Source organism: Apaloderma vittatum, unplaced genomic scaffold (assembly GCF_000703405.1).
Source record: "Apaloderma vittatum isolate BGI_N311 unplaced genomic scaffold, ASM70340v1 scaffold1126, whole genome shotgun sequence".
Taxonomy (NCBI): Eukaryota; Metazoa; Chordata; class Aves; order Trogoniformes; family Trogonidae; genus Apaloderma; species Apaloderma vittatum.
In genome coordinates, this window is record NW_009723172.1 from 26,552 (window position 1) to 45,986 (window position 19,435).

Here is a 19,435-nt window from a genome sequence, read left to right on the forward strand (position 1 = left end):
ATACCTACATACATTGAGCTTTGGTCCAGCATTGAGAAGACGAGCAAAGGCATTTTACATATTTATTTTTGGTTATAGCTTGAGTTCTTTGATACGCCTCTACTTGTTCCTTCCTAGCTCCTTTTTACTTTCTTGTTCTCCCTTTTTTTATTTATTTTATTTTTTTTTAATAATAACGTAAAGAAACAGGAACCATTTGATTTCTTTAACTGTCCAAAATAGTTTTTCAGTGAAAAACATAAAAAGAAAAAATCAGAAGAGTAAGTGAACCCTTGGCTCACTATTCAAATAATAATTATATATATTTTTAAAAAATTTCAGTGATCAATAAATTGGAAAACCATTAAACCTTCACATATGACTGAAGAGTCTTTTGCTTCATTTATCTTTCAGTCACATGCAAAATTAAAATATATTCAAATATAACCAATACATGAAAATTGTTTATAAATGAAAATCAGAAATGTTGCCAATAACAAAAGAAAACAAAGTATTAATGGCCCTCCCAAAGATGTATGACTCACATGTAATTTATCTTCCTAAGAATCTGTTCAGGCACCATTTATGCCTCATAGCAAAAATTTCTCTATAAAAAAATTAATATAAGCATTACAACACTTTATAAATAATTTACAAAACATAATACAAAATTAGAAAACTGTAAAAAAAATCGCTGCACATCAATGGTTTTAAGACTATGTGATGAACATCAATTTTACTTCCAAGCTGGTAATTTATATTTATTTTACATATTCACTGTTCTAGTTATATCCTTCCAATATGTACTTTGGAACAGTAAAGAGCTTATATAATTGCTGCCAGTATACTTTTAAACATTTACTATCTTTCATAAGCTGTTTAGTTAGCTTTTCTTCTTGGGGATTTTTCTTTGCAAAATTTAGAGCAGTCCCTGGGAGAAATGGAAATTTAGTTTTTAGGCAAAGAATGATTTATTGTTTTGTTGCCAGGCTGTTGAGGATGGGAGGGTGCACGTTGTACAGTCTCAGGGGTATCTGAACAGATAATTGTGATGTGACATTAATGACTAGACAATTAGCAAAGTACTGGACACAAGGGTAGAACTTCAGGAGTGTCTGCTTCTAAATGTAGCCTGTTCTTCCCTGCTTCCCTATTGGCTTCTGGGTGGTCTCCTGACTATTATGTAAAATGAATTCTGGCCACAAGTTGAGGGCTTGCTTGGTATAGGTAACATACAGGTATCTGTGGATGTGGGTGTCGCTGGATAGAGAGGAAAGCAGAAAACCCAGAAGGGCAGATGTTGTCAGGGACTAAATAAATGTCTCAACCAGTCTGGGTTTTCTCTGAACCCAAACAAGCCAGAGCCACCTGCCCAGCCCCTGTTTGTGTTGGTGTGGGGGTGACTCAGCACTTTACTGAACCCCTGCCCAAGCCCTGCACCGGTGGAGCTGTGGGGGTAGGTAGGGCTGGGAGCTGTGGCTGCAAGAAGCCAGGATAGGAGGGGTAACCCCACCTCAGAAGCCTCCACCATCCCCCAGACTGGTTCCCAGTAATTTTCCACAAGGCCTGTGTGGCAAGAACTTGACTGTATAAAAGGCGATCACCACGGGCTTTTTCACCCACCACTTGGAGATGTGGCTGGATCCAAGGGTGGTGATAATTCCTTTTTCTATTACTTTCTTTCTCTCTCCTTCTGACTTCAACAAAAGGCTAGCTATGGCAAGGTGATTTCTTTTGCTCGTTGTTGTGAGGAGTAGTGATTGCGTTAAGTGGATGACTGAAATGCATCGTTGTTAGGTGATTGATAAATAAAACTGGTGTTGGAATCTTTGGTGTGACTCAACTTAATCCCAGCCTCGGAATCAGTGAACCTGAGTGATCATCAAGGGGGCCAGTTAGCTCAGTGGTTTGAGTATGGTGCTGGCAACAATGACCAACACCGAGGTCGCGGGTTCTGTTCCCGCTCAGTTCCCATGTGTTGCCTGGTCTAGTCGAGAGGTGGCGTCCCTGCCCATAACAGGGAGGTTGGACTAGATGATCTCTAAGGCCCCTTCCAGCCTATGCCATTCTATGATTCTATGATCATCCTGAAAGCTTGGGACATGACACATGTTGCTGTGAGACTTCACATGCTTGCCTTTTTGGTCCCTCACAATTTGCCTGTAGTTACTGAGGTGTTTTTTTTGCTCTGGCAGATATTGATGTATCAATAGTCAGAAAAGAGTCAGTAACAATTCTCACTCTCCTCGTTGTAAAAACAGTACTGCAAATATCCTTAAACATACCCTTGCTGAAGCTTAAAGTCTGAAATGCATTTGACGGACACGAGCCCAGCCTGGAGTACTGGGTCCTCTGTGCTCTCCAACCTTGACCTTTGAGAGTGTTCACATTTAGAGGCACTTTCTGGCTCTGAAGCATTAAAACTCCACCAACCATGCAGCAAATACCCCATTATACAAGGCAAGTCCTATTAATAGAATAGCAAGGGCCAGATTCAGTGGAGGTCCCTTTCTTTCACTAAGTTTCACTTGAGTTCTTGAACACTCTGTAAGAGAGGTATTATTTGAAGACTCCAGCACTTTGTGGATCTTCTTCAGTGTCCTGGGTAGACCAGGAAAACCATCCTGAGGTCAGTGAATGCAATCAGGAGTTCTACCACCAGAATTTTACTCTGCCTTCTCTACAGTGAGCTGAACCAAATTCCCATGTTATCTTTTGGAAAGTCCTCATCAAGATGCAGCCTAATAGTGGGCTGGATCCCAAAGGCTGGACCAGAACTTGGCAGAAGATGAAAATTGCAGGTGACCTTCATGGGTCAGCCCATATCCCATAGAGAACCTGCAACACCTTTCTCTCCCTCTGAGCCTTGGTATACTTGTAGGTCCAATAACCACAGTATTTTAGAAAATGCTTGTCCAATCAAAATGGAAGCCACAGAGATAAGTTGTTCTTCAAGGAAAATCAATTCACCTGAAACATAAAGCAGGTGACCTACCTTACTATTCCCTAGAGGTATTCAGGATATATAAAGATATAGGGTTTCCCTATATCCTGATTGCTTACTCTAGCCAGTGGTCACAGCAAACATCTGCAGAAACATGTCCTTCTACTGAAGACGTCAACAGAGCAAGCAATAATATAGGGATGACATAAAAAAAGAAGCAGAAGGAACAAAGCACTACCATTGAAACAGTCCATAGTGATGTAACAACTAAAACACCCTTGTAATTTCTTGGTCTGTCCGTTTGTTTGCATCTGAACCTCAAGAAATTTCTTTGGCTAGCAGACTTTGAAGAGAAGTTGCTTCAAAGAGAACCATAACAGAGATGGAGTATTGAATCAAGTGTGCATTTTATATTTATACTACAAAATGAGTTTGTGTAACCTCTCCGGGTTCGTGGCCAAAGACAGAGAACACCCAAGCTACACAGTTAACAATAAGCACAATGTCCAGCGTAGGCTGACATAATCTTAATCCTTTGTCCTCTCTTTCATCATATCAATATGAAAGTGTTCAGATTTCACTTTTTAAAAATCTTCAAACAGCACTGGGCTATGTGCGTTTGAGGAAAGGGGTGGAGAATTAGCTGGGGCGGGACAGGGAGCAAAAAGAATCATTAAAAAAAAAAAAGGGAAGAAAGTCAAACCAAGACATACAGTCTTGGAAGAGAAATACCAAATCCCACAAATCATCATAAAAAGAAATTACTTTTGGCAGCAAAATACTTGGATATTACAAAAATGTTGTCTAAAAGAAAAGAAAGGGGAGGGGACCACTATGGAATGGCTTTAACACTTGTTTGTTCACACCTGCTGGGGGGTGTGAACAAGGATGAGAAATTAATCCTGCTGTTTTCCTCTTTACAAAATACAAATGTAAAAATCTGTAACACAATTTTACACTCATAAAAGAGTAGACTAACAACCTAGTTTGCAATGCCATGTTTCTGACTTTGGTTAATAGTTTTCATAGAGAATCAGCACTTGATACCTGAAAGGCTGCGATCATTCCTCCAGGTGGCAGGCTTGTATGCACTTTTAAACAGATAAAAGTGGGGTGTTTCATTTTTCTTTTTTTCTTGTTTTGCTTTTCCTTAAAATGTGTTTACATTTTCATAGTATACAGCAAAAACGTAAGCAGTTATTTGGTTTCCTTTAAGTCCATTTAAAAAAAAACTGGCTTTTTTCTTTTATGTGTGAACTAATTCTACGACACACACACACACTAACTGTTGTGTGTTTCTTTGTGGTTTTTTTAATAGGAAAACCCACGGACATTTATAAACTGTTCTGTCCTTCCTGTAGTTTTCTCAGTCTTTTACTTACAAGGATGATGGAACAGGTGCTTTCACAGAGTTTGAATGGTTATGTATCTGTTGGTGTGGGGTTTTTTGTGTCTGGTTTTGTTTTGGTTTGGTTTTTTTAGGAGGTTTCTTCCAGAGAGTCTGTTAAAGGCTCCATAGGAACTGCTGTTGCAGGCTCGTGTTGTTTCAAACGTTTAATTGTGTTCTTCAGTGCTTGCCTCTTATTGCAGAACCAAACTCTAACTACTTCCCGGTCATAGTTCAGTTTCTCTGCAATCTCTGTCATTTCTTGCCCAGAGGGGTGTGTGTTCTTCTCAAAGTGGGCATTCAAGATTTCAAGGGCTTGTGGCGTGAACGAGGTACGCCTCTTGCGCTTTTTGGATGGCTCACTTCCGATAAACTCAGTAAGGTTCTGCATACCTGCTCGATGGCGGGCCTCAGCCTCAGCCATCCACCGCTCAAGCACCGGCTTTATCTTCTGGGCACTTTTAGGGGTGATGTCCAGCTTTTCAAACCTGGCAGGATACAAAAGGCCAGGGTTCAGTTTGGCTGTCAGACTGCTAGCTATAGTGTTCTCTTGGGCTTCCTGTGGTAGGAAAAAGTGGCTTCTCAGGATGGTGTGTCTGAGGGAAAATTGAGAAAGAAGAGTCTTACACTGATGCTCTGCCAGGGTGGGATGTCCTGCCTGCCTGCCTAATTGACTGGCAGAGGCAATTTACAATGGAATACGAAAACCATCAGATAGCTATATCTATAAATATATATATATCTAGATATTTAAGCTAACACAAAATGAGCACTACAACAAAATTCTAAGTACACAGGTTATAAGTCACATTCTTGTATTTCCAATGATCTTCAAAACCCTTGAGGTTAAGGCTAATTACAGGAAATGACATCAAAACAATTGCTCTTTATCATCTCATCTTTGTGATTAATCCTTTTATTTCCACTCCCATCCTGTGATGTCCAAACACCACAGCTTTAATAACGCAAACCAATGGCCTCTGAATATCAGATTTCCTTTCCTTTCATTTTTCAGCCATTTTCACTGTTTGCAAGTTAATGCTATATTCCGTTTCTGGGTTGGAAAAAGACTCCCACAGCTACGGTGGTGTTCAGCTGAAACAGCTGGACATTTTGCAATTATCTTGACTGCCCCCACAATGTGCAAAGACAGACTTACGTTTTCCAGATGAAATCCAGTATAATAATCTACTAATATACCGTGGCACCATGTTTATTGTGGGATTTCTGCAAACTGCACCAGAATGATATCATTTCCTGTAAATGAGGTCTTCTATATATCATTTTGCCATCAAGAGTCTTTTGCCAAACCAGATTTTACAAGTATTATAAAACATCTGGAAAAGCAGTCACACGAAGCTTTAATCCTTTCAAAAACAAGCAAAAGCTGAGTTTACATTTCAAATCTTACAAGTACATGTTTCTTTCATTTACCAAGTTCATCCTCTCTTGCTACACATTAAAAATGTCTTAAGATAAGTCCTCTGATGTCACCCATTTGTATTTTACTATTTTGCCTATGTCTACCCTGCATGTGGCAATATTTAACGTTGAGGAAATGCAATGCTGTGCAGTGCTGCTGCACACTCCAACTCATGCGGTGCTAAAGCACTGCTAACCACAATGTGCAGTGGAGACGAAATCGACCAAATCAACATCTTTGTGCAAAACAACTTGGTGACTGGAGTCAGCAATTTTTTAGAATCTCTGTTCAGCACATGTCAGCTGCAGAAAATATTCCAGCAAGAAATAAAGCATTTCTCACAAAGAAAGAGTAAGACAAGCAATGATTTCAGATATTAGCAGTCCAAAGAATTTGTAACTGGTGCCTGGGATCCTAGCATGGTATTGACTGCAAGGCATCCTTCCTTGGTGTTTCAGGCTGAAGTGTATGCTTCAGAATGCTTTATATCAAGTTAAGAAAATGCCATTATTTCCATGAAGACTATATCAGCAAGGTGGCATATTGCTGATATCACCTGCACAGGCTATCAGGAAACTCTACTTCAGTCTCTGAGTTGGTTGTTCAAGTTCCTTAACTTACTGCCCTTTTCATTACCCCGGAGTTTGTACTGAAGCTCCTTTGTTACAATTAAAAGCTAAGCCTACTATTTCTGCAGAACAGCATACTGACACTGAAGCAGATTGTCTTGGTGCTTAACACAAAATGCACAGTCATAGCAGGTTATTACACCCCCAAGTGATATCCATCTGGGACTGTTAAAGGAAATAAAAACCCCTGCAAGTACTTGGGACCAGCTTCTGCACCCAGTCCTTGTGTTTTGAGAATTTTTCCCACTTTATAGTATGTTAAACAACAATTTAAGTCTACAACAAATGGGCAATTGCTAAAAACTCCACCTGTTTTAGCTATTCTTTACCAACTCACTACAAGGAAGAAAAAAAATTATTCCTTAGCAATAGGGCGCAATAGCATTCGTATCATTGGCATTACTTGTTAGTGTTGATACAGCTGTATATGTTTCGTATAACAATATACAAGTCTTGAAACAAATTTCCCAGCAGTAGTATCCTTGTACAGAGTGAATAAAGGTTATTTTCTACAGGGAGGTATCTTATAAGAAAAAACAGTAGGGGAGACCATAGAAGTGAGAGGATCCTATGGAGCTTCTTATATTTAACAACAATCAATGGGTTTTATGGAAAATCATCGAGCAAAATGTGAGCTGCAAGCTCACTACCCCATACTGATGTTATTTATAACCTTAGTCTTAAACTGCAGGAAAAGCACACTTCTGTTCTATGGGGAATACATTAGAAGTATAAAGAGCAGATAAAAAGACAGAGCATTTCATGGATCACCAAGAACAAAATCCACTTAAATGAGCTTAGAGATGGTTTCTTGGCTTTCACTGATGGAGAAAGACCATAAGGCATTGCCCAAGAGGAAAAAGCTGTTACCTAAGCATGTTTGTTACCTCATGCATAAACATGGGATTACTGTAACACACATGCATACATACATGGTGTTCGCTTCTAACTACTGTGAAGAGTGCATTATCATTTCTTATGATTAGGGCAGATTTCTGCTTCTGCTTTACATACATGGATTGTCTGTTTTTTAGTAAACATGGTGATAAAAGATGAATAGTTGCTGGTTTGCAAGATAGCAGGAAGGATAATTTTCTCCTTTCTGTGTTGCCTAGGTAAATCATTATTAACATCCTATATGTGAAGTGCTAACCACAGTAATACAGGTTTTAACTTAGCAGGGATGCAGCCATGAAATAATTGTTCTGTAACCCTGTCTGTAAAAAATGGCACAGTATGAAGAGGGTCAGCTGGTGTTTATCTAAGATCAGCAGAGTCTCCACCTCATCTACTGTATTAAGTCTCAATGCCAGGAACATTGTTTATCACTGTTTATCACGTTTAAAAAAGGAAGAGGAAAAATAAAAGACTAAAGTTACTTTTAGAGTATGCAATAAGATCATTTTATCTGCCAGATACCAACATTATTGGCTAATTTAATTCCCACATGAAATTATACATTCTAAACATAAGACTTAAACACAAGCATCCTCCCTGCAATAAACTGGGTAAGTATTAAGAACAAAGAGAAAGGAGAGTTTATGATATTACCTGCAGATGGCAGACTGGCTATAGGCTGGGCCTTCAGTGGCACTTAGGGCTTGGCCAACTTGAGTCTGTGTCAGGCCCAGGGACAGGCGCCGGATTTTAAAAGCTTTGGCAAATTCACGGATTTCTTCCAGATTCACCCCATCCACCTCTCCAGTGGCTGTTTGAGGATCTGTTGAAATATTATTTTTTTTAATGTCAGTTCTTCACGTCACATATGAGCAGGCTAGGCCTACACCAGCTTTCATTGTCATGATGTTCGTGTTCATATTTTTTTTAATACTTATCCTTTTCTCTTCTTCCCCAAACAGAAACAAGCTTGCCTTGTCAGGTATGTTATGAAACATATTCAGATTGCTAAAATGCTAACAAGGCTGCAGTGTTTCCAGGTGCTGGTGAAAAATTTTCAAATACATACTTTCTTGCTGAACTCCTGAAAACAGACAGCCCTTCTCAGAGTGAAGAGGTGCCTGGACTTCTCACTGCCATTTGTGCCTTGCAAAATCTTCCCCAGGTTGATGGATCATGTTCCCTGTTTCTCATTCTTATCACATACAGAAGGAAGTATTAGTATATTTATTTGCAGTCTGTGGAGAGGGATAAATATACAAACTGCTTGGGGTTTTAATTTGAAATCAAGACTTTACGTTCTACCTAAAATTAATGTCAAACAAGGAGATTCACAAACCTTTCTTCCCTTTTCCACAATACTTAGGTATTAGGGTTAGCCCAAACTGGCAGCCAAATGTCCAAAATAACACAGCAAGTGAACAAGTCCAAACAAAATGGTGCCTTTAATAACTCCTTAATTTAAATATTATCTTTCAAAATATGCCCTTCTGAGAGGCAGCCTTTCAAGCTTTTCATTCTGCCTCCCATCAGGTTGATAATCAAGGAGCAGCAACATCAGCCATTAAGTTTCAGATGGTAATGCTGCACAGTTTTTTAACTTTGACATTAGCCCCTTAGAAGATAATGCATATGATGCTGTGCAAATAAATGTGTCCTTCCTCTCCATAGCAGTTTACTGACACAGAAGCCTTTGTCCCTGAAAGGGCACATAATAAAGCATGTCTACCACAGGAAAGCTCCTTTGGTGCTGGATAACTCAGTCAATTTAGGACTTATCAAGGGAAATGACACAACAGCTGGGGAATGGAACTTTTTTCCCCTCGAGCTACTGATCCCTGGCTAAATGAAAGCGTTTGCCAAGTCAGAGACAGCATGGGACTGAGATGGTGGAAGATTTCACGGTGTTATGCAATCCTGCATGTGGTGAAGCCATTCTTCCAGTGAGACATCTCTATTGTTCTTCATCTCATTCAACAGACATCTTAGGTGAAAAGTCTGCAGCACAATAACCCATCAATTTCTGTAAATGCAAGCAGTTATACAAGGATGGTGCTAGACTACATTACTATTCTGAAACCTGTATGAGAGTGAATTTTGCTGGTATTGCTATGGCTAAGGGCTTTTTAACATTACCTTACCAAAGCTTTTATATTCAGGGTTTTATAAAGCTGATGTAAAATTCCATTGTGATGGAAATGTCTGGTAAAAAAATCTTTTAGTTCCACAATAGATGGAAGAGGACTTTCTGCTATATAAATTTAGCCTATGTCAATTCATAGCTTGAGTGTAAGAAGCACACATAGCAATAGTATTTTAAAAATACTCATGTATTCAACCAGGGAATGTATGAGCTACACATACAGGCAAATATGCACAGCCTGAACCTAGTTTTGACAGTGCTCCACACTCAGAATCATCTCTTCTCTTGTTAGTGTTGTGCTTGAGCTCACCCATGCACACATGCATGCACCCTTTCAGTATAAATCTAAGGTACATATTATTTACTTTTAAGTAGTAGGTGCTATGACAGGGGCCACTCAGGTTTGTAAAGTAATTGCCTTCAAAGGTGTGAAATTTTCCTACTGACCCCATATACAGTCTATCTAGCACACTAATTCTGATTTTCAGAGACACAGAATGGAGCTGGATGCTTATCCACCCTTTGGGTCTTTGAGGAGCAACTGATAAATGTACAAAATGTCATAAATCATAAAGGCCTCAAAGATTCCCTGGAGGAAAGTGCACTAAGGTGGTGGCCTTCCTCACCTCTTTCCTTCCTTCATTTTAAGACCTCTGACTAAGGCTGTTAGGGATATTGGCAAAGGGCAATTCAGGTGTTCCCAGAGAACTTTAAAAGTAACAAATGCTATGGCATCTGGCACCCATAAACCTCCCCAACTCCAGTTAGTAATAAAAAGGGAAATAAGAAAGCTAAAGGTTTATTTGCTCATACATGATTATAGAGAAATTCTGCCCAGATCTGTTGGATCCTTCTGGTGTGGCACTGGTACAACTGTGAATATCATGGAAAATCCTTTCCTGCCTAGGGGACTTGGACAAAAGAACAATTAGGCTGAGCTCTCCTTGAGATGAGAAAAAACCCTGTGATGCATTTCAGGAATATGGGTGTAGGTTGTAATATGTAGCGGAGTATCTGTTGAGAAAGAGGCTTCATTCTTGCATAGCAACTTTGTGACGAGGAAAGTGCTTAAAGAGATAGACCAAAACACTGAAGGCTTGTATCCCTGAACTCTAGGGAAAATAGTGTTTATATTAAATCAGAAGAACTTCTGCTCCGGGTGTGATTCAAAGTTCTTTGAAATCGATAAATGTACTACTCTACTGACATCATCATGTAACAGCACTGGTCTGTTTTACTCCATTGTTTTTAAAGTGCCATCAGTACATAATCTTGGACTCTGTGGACTAATACATACACATACATAAACATACAGAAATAGATAATGGACTTTATTTTAATAAGTTCTGGGATCTCAGAACAGATAAGTGTATAGAGCACTTCACATTTTAGGAAGAGTAGCTTATTGAAGACTGCAAATAAACCGATGCTTTCTAAATTAAGTGGATATCCTAGAGAAGGCAGCACAGCGCCAACAGGAAAATAAAGAATACCAATGTCATTGAGTGGTTGGGATCTACAGTAACAGCATTTAAAGACTCCCAGAGTACATTAAGAAACTACTGGGTCCAGAGAGTCTAGGACAAGGAAGCTAGCTAAAATTCTCCCTGACGTTCCAGATGGATGGTGAAAGTCAATGAGCAGAGTGGAAGAAGTAAAATCCAAAGGCTCTCCTGCATGGAAAGCCCTTTTTTTCCTACTAAAGGGAATAGAACTCCCATTTTGGATTCTTCTGAAACATCCCACAGGAGTTTGTTGGTGAGTGCAAATATGCTGTGATTTTAATAGTTAGGGGAAAGAGTTGCTACAGAGAAAATAAATTTCTGTTGCACAGAGTTCTATGACAGAAGAGATTACAGGACACAATTTCCCCAGTCAGATAGGAGTAAAAATAGCTGGCAAAGGAACTGTAATGGAAAGTAAATTGGTCAAGAAAGGTAGGACAAAGCATTGTTAGCAGAAAATGGACTGGAGCGCAGGGGAAAGCAAGAAGAATAATTTGTTTTTGGGAGGCATTTTAATTTTATAGTAATAGATGACAGTAAAATGAATTTGGGAAGAAGGAAAGAACTTCATGCAGACAGAAATCTCAGAGCAAGAGGGGAAAACAGTGATTTCCTCCAAGAGAACTTACGGTGGAAAAGTTAAAGAAATGAGCAGAGGGATACATCTGAGAAGAGGAAAATGAAATGGAAAAAAGGAGGAATAATGATGTAGAATAGAACGAAAACAAAAAAGGCAAAAGAGAAGACAGATAGGATGAGAAAATATGAAGTATTCACACAAAAGGGACAGGCAGAGTAGAGATGAATCTTGAGGTCCTTGCTTAGGCAGAGCTTCTTTTTAAATGTCATTTCTTGGGAAAGATTTTTATTTCTAAAATAATTAGCACTTGTTTCCAGTGAACAATGAAGGGGTGAGAATGAGATAAAAGGGAGAAGCTATAAAGAAAATAACAATCAAGGGAAAAAACAAAGACAGAAAAAAAAATAAAGGGAAAGGAAAAAAAAGAAAACTGAAAAAATGCATCCTTTTATTACTAGGAAGCATGCTAAAGAAAAAATGTAAAATCATAAAGAACTAGAATGAAAAGGAACAAAACCAAGGAACATGGCCAATTCTGATCCCTTTTTCCTAGTACTTTAGTAATTTCACTGATATGAGGCAGCCTCCTGTAAAGAGACTTACTCTCTTTATTGCAAGTCTGCAGAATCTTGTCCCAAATGATTATTTACTGAAGTTATATTGCTCCAAGCAAATCAATTAACAGAATAAGGTAGTTGAATATGCTTAATTTTACATGAACTTTACTATATTTAGCACCAATTTCTGGAATATGGTGATTCTCTGCCAAGGTACCTGACTCTAGGGCCTCTGCTGGACTGCAGCTTTAGAATGAATGAGGAAAAGGAAACAACAATATTCCTGCTTCAGGAGCGGTAAAGCAATCAATGAGATGTTCAGGAGGCCACAAGTTGTTTCTTGCTCCTTTCATGCCTATGGATTTCTTTCAGAACCACTGACCCATTGCAGGTCTCATTCCACTAAAAGACTTTTAATGGGCTTGGACAGACACTGGATTTCAGTTGTAGCTCTGTTGTACAAAGTTCTGCTAGCCAGTGTGGGAGCTGGGATGCTAAGAAGGCTTTGTTCAATTATGGGCCATACGCTTGACAGAGTGGTGTGCCTGCCCTTCAGGGCACCCATAAGCTAAATGGGTTCTGCAAAGGAGCAAAACAGGGATGACTTTCTGTCTATTTGTTTCCCTGTGTGCAGTCACAGGTCTGTGCAAATGGGTTTTCAGTCACATGAAACAATTTTCATATTTGTGAAGATGAATTAAGACTATTTGTCTAAAAAGATGGTACTATCAATGACAATGAAAATCTGTAAAGGATCCTGTCTGTTTTTTCATGTTTCATTACACAGACGGTTTAATCTTCCCCTACTGAACTGACCACATTTTCTATTTTCTTGTAGGATCTTTCCACAGTAATAGAAACCAGCAAGTAGCTCTCTTGTACAGTGGAACAGTCATTTATGTGCCAGCTCAAGTAGGCTTACACATGCAGTGTTAGTTCCAGTTTGTGGTTGGCTACATGCTCTTAAGACTAGATAGCCATTAAGGATCATCGAGATGACTGTTTTTCTTCTGTCTGTGTGATAATGCTACATAAATGACAGAAACGGGTTGATCAGCCCCATGCAATACTTGGTCTGTTGGTCATCCACCTAGATGACTGGATCAAACTTGAAACATAAATTTAGAAAAATTCCATAAGTTTTTATTTATGTATAACTATCACCATGTGTTTTTTACAGTAGATATTTATCAATAGCCTCTTCCTTTGGAATACTCTTAAGATCTGGGTTCCAGTAAATGGATTCCCATGTGTAATGCTTTCTTCAGTCTAATTGCATGAGAAATATTTTCTTTACTTTGAGTTCCCCACTTGATTTTATTGAGTTTTCTTCTTTTTTGAGCCAGGGAGAAGCACCCCGACTATCTTCTCTGTGACATTCATTATCCCAGGCTGGGTACTAACTATGGCAAAGTTGCCTAGCATTTGCCATTATAAGACAGATTTCAGGTCAACTACTTCTGAGCTGTTCTGCCTAGTTTTAAAAAAAAAAAAGTAATAACCTCTTTTATTAAAGAAGTTTCAGTTATCATATGACTTGTAACATGACCTTGATAGGTGTCAGGGATATAGCTTTTATGTCATCAGTGGGCTTCTTTCTATCCCAAGTAAAACTCTGCCTCCAAGCAGATGAGCCTCCAAAGCTCATATCTACTTGTTAGAGTTATGATAGACCTCTGTGTGGAGTCTTCTTTAAGATTTCATCTGTCCTGATGGAATAGATGGAAAAAATGCCCACTCCTATGGTTGTGCCTCTGGTCTCCTTTGGGCCAGGACAGCAGTAAAGACAGTCTCACCTCTCTTCTTCATGATCATTTTCCACGCTCCTCTGATTGCTGCCAGGGAGAGTGGGAGTGATGTGTGCATGATTTGGATGCAGAGTGGGCAAAAATTAACCCTGAATCTGAAAAAAAAATAAATTATGGAAGGGAAAAAACCCCCCAACCACCCTGAAGACTCCTAAGGAGTATTTGAGTCTGGAGTGGAGGGAGAAAGAGCATGACTGCGCAGAGAGTAGTAATCACTGTGGTAGAGGAAAGAGAACAGGGAAGAAGAGGTGTCACTACTGATAACACAAGGTAGAGGATGACAGAAACTACCTAATAAAATGGCTGCTAAAAGGGACACAGATATGGTCTGGGGACAGAGACTGACTGGGAACTGGGGGGAAACTGAAATGGGAAGAAGAGTTGAGGAATGATGGACTGCAAGGAGAAGACAAGAGTAACAAAAGCAAAGGAGCACAGATCGTGTGGAGAACAACATGAGGTATAATGGGACCAGAGCATGACAAGTGGTGGAAGAGACAAGCCTGAGGGAAACAAGTAAAAAGTCTATGTTTGTTAGTGTACTTCCCCCTTCCCCAAACTGTTACTCCTGTGCACCATACTCCTCTGCTCTCAGTCAAATCTGGTCTTAGTCCTTTTAGAGAGATAATACAACTTACCAGCTTTTCCATCCATTGAACCCACAGAAGGTCCTACATTTCCATCCATGATTATAATCATTATCTTACTCTATGACTGATTTACATTACTATTCTGCTTTTGTAACAACCTTGGAATTTAGCCAAACACAAAATGACACTTAAACATCCCTAGAGTTGCAAAATAAACGCTCAGATGCTACAAGATGCTGGAGTTACGGTGGCCCACAACACGGTGTAGCATACCCTTTGAGCCCTAGATTACCAGTTGTTTTTCACTAGACCCCTGCCTCATCCAGTACAAAGGATGAATTGTGCTTCATTACAGAGGAAATGATTGTTGTATTGCCTTTTTATTTGCTCACTGTGTGGCTTCAGAGCTTCTCATCAAAGATATTTCTTTTTCAGCTCTTCTCTTTCTTTAAAAATCCTTACTTATTTTCCTGTGTTTCTACAAGATGAGGGTCTTCCCCTTCTCATTCACAGAGAAGTAGACAGATAGTAAGGGAAAATGCATTTTTAGGTACTCAGTCTAGGTCAAGAAGTAAATGATTTTTTAGACTATGTCTTTAAATGGTTCTTTATACAGTTCCACAGTGAAAGTGCAATTTAAATTTTAAAAGTGAGTGCCAGGTTCTTCTGTAAAAGTCCTCTCAAGCTGGATATTGAGGGAGCACTTGTGGAAAATCTGGTTTAAGTGACTTGCCTGCCACTGCACTGGAATTACATGGCAGACAGAAAGCTTCAGCTCTCAGCTCTCTACCACCCAAAGCAAGACCATCCATCACCCTTCTACAGCTCCCTACCTCAAATGTTTAAGTTGTACAAAGTGGGGTACAGTTTAGTGAATTATGTGAAGAACAAATCCTGCGACAACAGCCTTCCTGCTGGATTAGTAACTCTGTTGCTTCCCTAGAACAGTTCCTTTGGGAATGCACTGGAAGAAGGATGAGAAAAAAATCATGATTGCATTATTTTAATCATAATGTATATAGTTACCATAGATTATGTGTTCTAAAAGGAACTGCACACAGTTGAGCAAGCAACTATTTTTCTAGCATCTCCTAACTTTTGATGGATTTATACCGTAAACTTAAAAGGTCTTCTATGTGGTTTTTATTGTGTAGTGCACTTATTCACATGGGGAAACTGACTGGAATAACTATTGAGGAGTACTCTGCCCCACGACAGTTATTCTAGAATATTTTTCTAATAAGAATATCCACAAGGAAGGCTATTCTGGATGAGCCATTTGTAAGTAACTTACTCTGCACTAGCTATTTTAGTCAATTTTCCCACATAGACAAGGGGTAACTTTATGTAGTAATTTCCCCTTGTGAACAATCTCTGAAATAATCTAACAAAGATTCTTCCACATCTTCCCTTGCATTATAGTTTCTCCAAGCCCTTCATAAGCTTGTATCAGTCATATATTTTACATTACCAATACAGCACGAGCTATAGTGTTTGTTTACTTGAAATATGTACATGGGGTATTTTTGAACAAGGTCATCCAGCACACCCAGATTTTTGCGGATGTGCAAAAAACTGTTAATGCTTCTTATGTATACTTTAACCTGTTGGTTTTGCTATATAAAGACAAATGTTAATGCTGATAAGGTAATAGTAAAAACTCTGAACTATATGATCTGGAACAAAGGGCTGTTCAGGCAGTCAGCTGTTATAATCCTAACACTGAAACTCAGTTGTTTCACTATTCTTGTTTAAATTGTGCAAGCTTTTTCTGACAAGAAAAATCATCCTCTAGATTTGTGCAGTGCTAGGGGTTTTAAAATGATTTGCACACTAAGCAAACAAACAGTAAAGAACAAGCAGCCTAACTAAAGGAAGATTTGTCTGCCCACCACATTCTGAGCAAACCCACAGATTCACAGAATGGTAGGAGTTGGAAGATCATCTAGTCCAATGTCCCTGCTAAAGGAGGATCACCTAGAGGAACACACGGGAACACACCAGACGGGTTTTGAATGTCTCCAGAAATGGAGACTCCCCAGCCTCTCTGGGCAGCCTGTTCCAGTGCTCTCATATTCACAGTAAAGAAATATTTCCTTACGTTTAGGTTGAGCTTCCTGTTTTCCAGTTTGTGACCTTGTCCTGTCACTGGATGGCACTGAGAAGAGTCTGGCCCCATCCTCTTGACACCTGACCTTTAGATATTTATAAACTTATAATATAAGATATTTATAATATACATATAATTCATTATATTGACTGATTCAAAATCTTCTCGTTTCCAAAGAACTTAAGCTACATTTCAATTAGAGGAATTGCCCTCATAAATCAATTAATGGCTGCAACCATTTTTATGATCATTTTTAACACTGATTATGATTTCTTAAGGCATGTTTACCTTAAGCCCTATCCACGACAGAACTTAGCAGTTCTCGCTGTTAAGAGTCACTCTGCTTAGCAATATAAAGTCTAGTGTATAAAAATTAAAAACAGCGTGAAAGCAGATCAGGGAACTCAGTAGTGAGGAGGATAAACAGAGAGGTGCATTAAGGATAGACAAGGAGCAATACTTACTGCTGACTAACTGGCCAACACTCAAAGCTGAAGAGGAGGAGGATGAGGAGGAAGAAGAGGAAGCCTGACGCACTGGGCTTTGAGACATAGATGCTTGATTGTGAGCCAAATGCAGGAGATTGGGTTGTGAGGCTGCTTGTCCCGCTTGCGTCTGGGAGGGCTGATGGAGCTATATGTTGAAATGCAAAAGTAGGTATTTAGAAAATGAAGCAATATAAGGAAACTTTCAATGCATCATCTCACCCATCTACTCCTGGGGAACAAATTGCATAGGAGAATTATATACTATGGGCTTAGTTCAGCTGACAGAGTGTTACAGCATGAGCAATCTGAGCTCTTCCAAATTCTGACTTTCCACTTTTTCTCAGTTTAACCAGATACTTATCTAACTCAGAGCTAAATACTTATTTGAAATAGGTAGTAAGAGACTTGTGACATTCACAGAAGTGTTCTGATTTAATAAATACATGTCCTTACCTGTTTTCTCACTCATGTAGTCAGACTATCCCTATGTGGATTCTTATATCAGTATTGATTCAGAGAGGTCCTTTCATAATGCAGGACCAGGGCCAAGAAGAGCAAAGAGAAAAGAAACTGTGGGAAAATTCCTTTCCTACAGAAAGGAATAATTTAGTTTATGACATTAAATGTAGCAAACAAAATATTAAAATTTTATTTCTCAATCAATAAATTGTCTTCCCCTAAAACACACAGTGAAACTTCTGAGCCTCTTTCACATCAGGACTATGTAAGGCACAACTAAAAAGTCTAGGAAGTACAGTAGGTGCAAATGATACACTGTGATGCATGAATATGGCTTTAAAATATTTTATTTTTTTTGGCAAATTTTACAACAGTGTAGTCTCTGATTGTTCACTAGGGAAAAGGAAAGAACCACTAATCCCTTCTACCTAAAATTATCTTTCATGTGGGATGGAAAATTAGGAACATTCTCTGGTACTGATTTTTACATAAAACTCCCAGCAAATTCAAAGGATGGTCTTTCTACTGAATGAAGGTACGAAATGGACCTGACAGTTTTGAATTGGCTTCTACTAGTCTGGTATAGCTCTTATGGAGCCTAATAAGAGAGTAGTATAGTCCAAATACACTTAAAGAATCACAAAATGTTAGGGGTTAGAAGGGATCTCGAAAGATTGCCTAGTCCAACCTCCTTGCCAATGTAGGTCACCCAGAGTAGGTCACACAGGAACAGTTCCAAGCGGGTTTTGAAAGTCTCCAGAGAAGGAGACTCCACAACCTCTCTGGGCAGCCTGTTCCAGTGCTCTGTCCTCATCACAGCGTGTCTTGGTTTTAGCTAAAACCCCAGTTGAGTTTTACTTTCCAGTTTAGTCTCTTCTAAAGGGCTGCACTTTCTGTAGTCTGCAGCATGTTTTTGCAGACAGTGTGTGCTACTGGCAGTGATAACACTTGATGTTTACAGTTACTGCCTGGGACTGGGATGCAGAAAGGCTCTTGCTGATACTTATTCCTATAGTGACCAAGGCCACTGCTGGCTCTTGCGTGCCCTGCTGGGGGTGCTGAGTAGTAAGAGGGGTCACAAGGAAGGAAAAGGTTGCACCTCCAGGGGGTAATAGACAGGACAGGTGACGAACAAGAGTATTCCATCCCATGTACATCATATTTAGCACAAATTGAGTGATCACAAGAGTTTATACTCTTTTCTGCAATGGCCGGTGTCCAGGGAGGACTCTGTCTGACCTCCTTTATCTAGGTCCCCACCACCGCTGAGCCTGGGGCTTCTCCAGTGCCTCCTGCTCTGCAGCATCAGTTGCTATCAGAGGGGAAGTTGGGTTTGATATCTAGCTTATGTATAGTTGTATATAGTACTTTATTTTTATCATTTCATTATTATTTCCATTATCGTTTCATTAAAGCTGTTCTAGTTTTTCTTCTCTAACCTGTAAGTCTCTCTGCCTAATTCCCTTTTCCTTCTTGTTTTGGAGGGGAAAGAGGGGGTTAGAAAGCATCTGTCCATGTTTAGTGGCCGGCCCAGTGCTAACCTGTGACACAGTGAAAAAGTTTTCCCTTATGTTTATGTGGAACCTCCTATGTTCCAGCTTGCACCCATTGCACCTTGTCCAGTCATTAGACATTACTGAGAAGAGCCTGGCACCGTCCTTCTGACATTCATCCCTTTTATATTTGGCCTCAAGGACACATTGCTGGCTCATGGTCATCCTGTTGTCCACCAGGATCCCCAGATCCTTTTCACCTATGCTGCTCTCCAACAGGTCAGTCCCCAACCTATACAGGTACATGGGGTTATTCTTTCCCAGATGCAAGACTCCACACTCGCCCTTGTTGTATTTCATAAGATTTCTCCCTGTCCAGCCCTCTAGCCTGTCTAGGTCTCTCTGAATGGCAGCACAGCCTTCTGGTGTGTCAGCCACTCCTC

The 19,435-nt window shown here is 39.6% G+C and overlaps 1 protein-coding gene across 1 annotated transcript; it reads right to left on the reverse strand.

The window, feature by feature from the left end:
• Window positions 1-4,348: 4,348 nt before the first annotated feature.
• On the reverse strand, window positions 4,349-17,183 carry LOC104275903 (POU domain, class 6, transcription factor 2). Its single transcript, XM_009871994.1, has 3 exons — window positions 17,017-17,183; window positions 7,914-8,082; window positions 4,349-4,906 (listed from the first exon to the last, which is right to left on the reverse strand). The coding sequence occupies exons 1-3, from the start codon at window positions 17,102-17,104 to the stop codon at window positions 4,402-4,404; spliced, it is 762 nt and encodes a 253-aa protein (XP_009870296.1). The 5' UTR covers window positions 17,105-17,183; the 3' UTR covers window positions 4,349-4,401.
• Window positions 17,184-19,435: the final 2,252 nt, after the last annotated feature.

What these genes read in the sequence shown, in the direction of transcription:
- LOC104275903 (XM_009871994.1), bottom strand. Translation starts at nt 17,104, where the DNA reads ATGTCTCAAAGCCCAGTGCGTCAGGCTTCCTCTTCTTCCTCCTCATCC. An exon ending in TGTTGGCCAGTTAGTCAGCA is followed by an intron (nt 8,083 to 17,016) that starts GTAAGTATTGCT and finishes ATATTTCAACAG; the next exon opens with ATCCTCAAACAGCCACTGGA. An exon ending in AGCCAGTCTGCCATCTGCAG is followed by an intron (nt 4,907 to 7,913) that starts GTAATATCATAA and finishes ATTTTCCCTCAG; the next exon opens with ACACACCATCCTGAGAAGCC.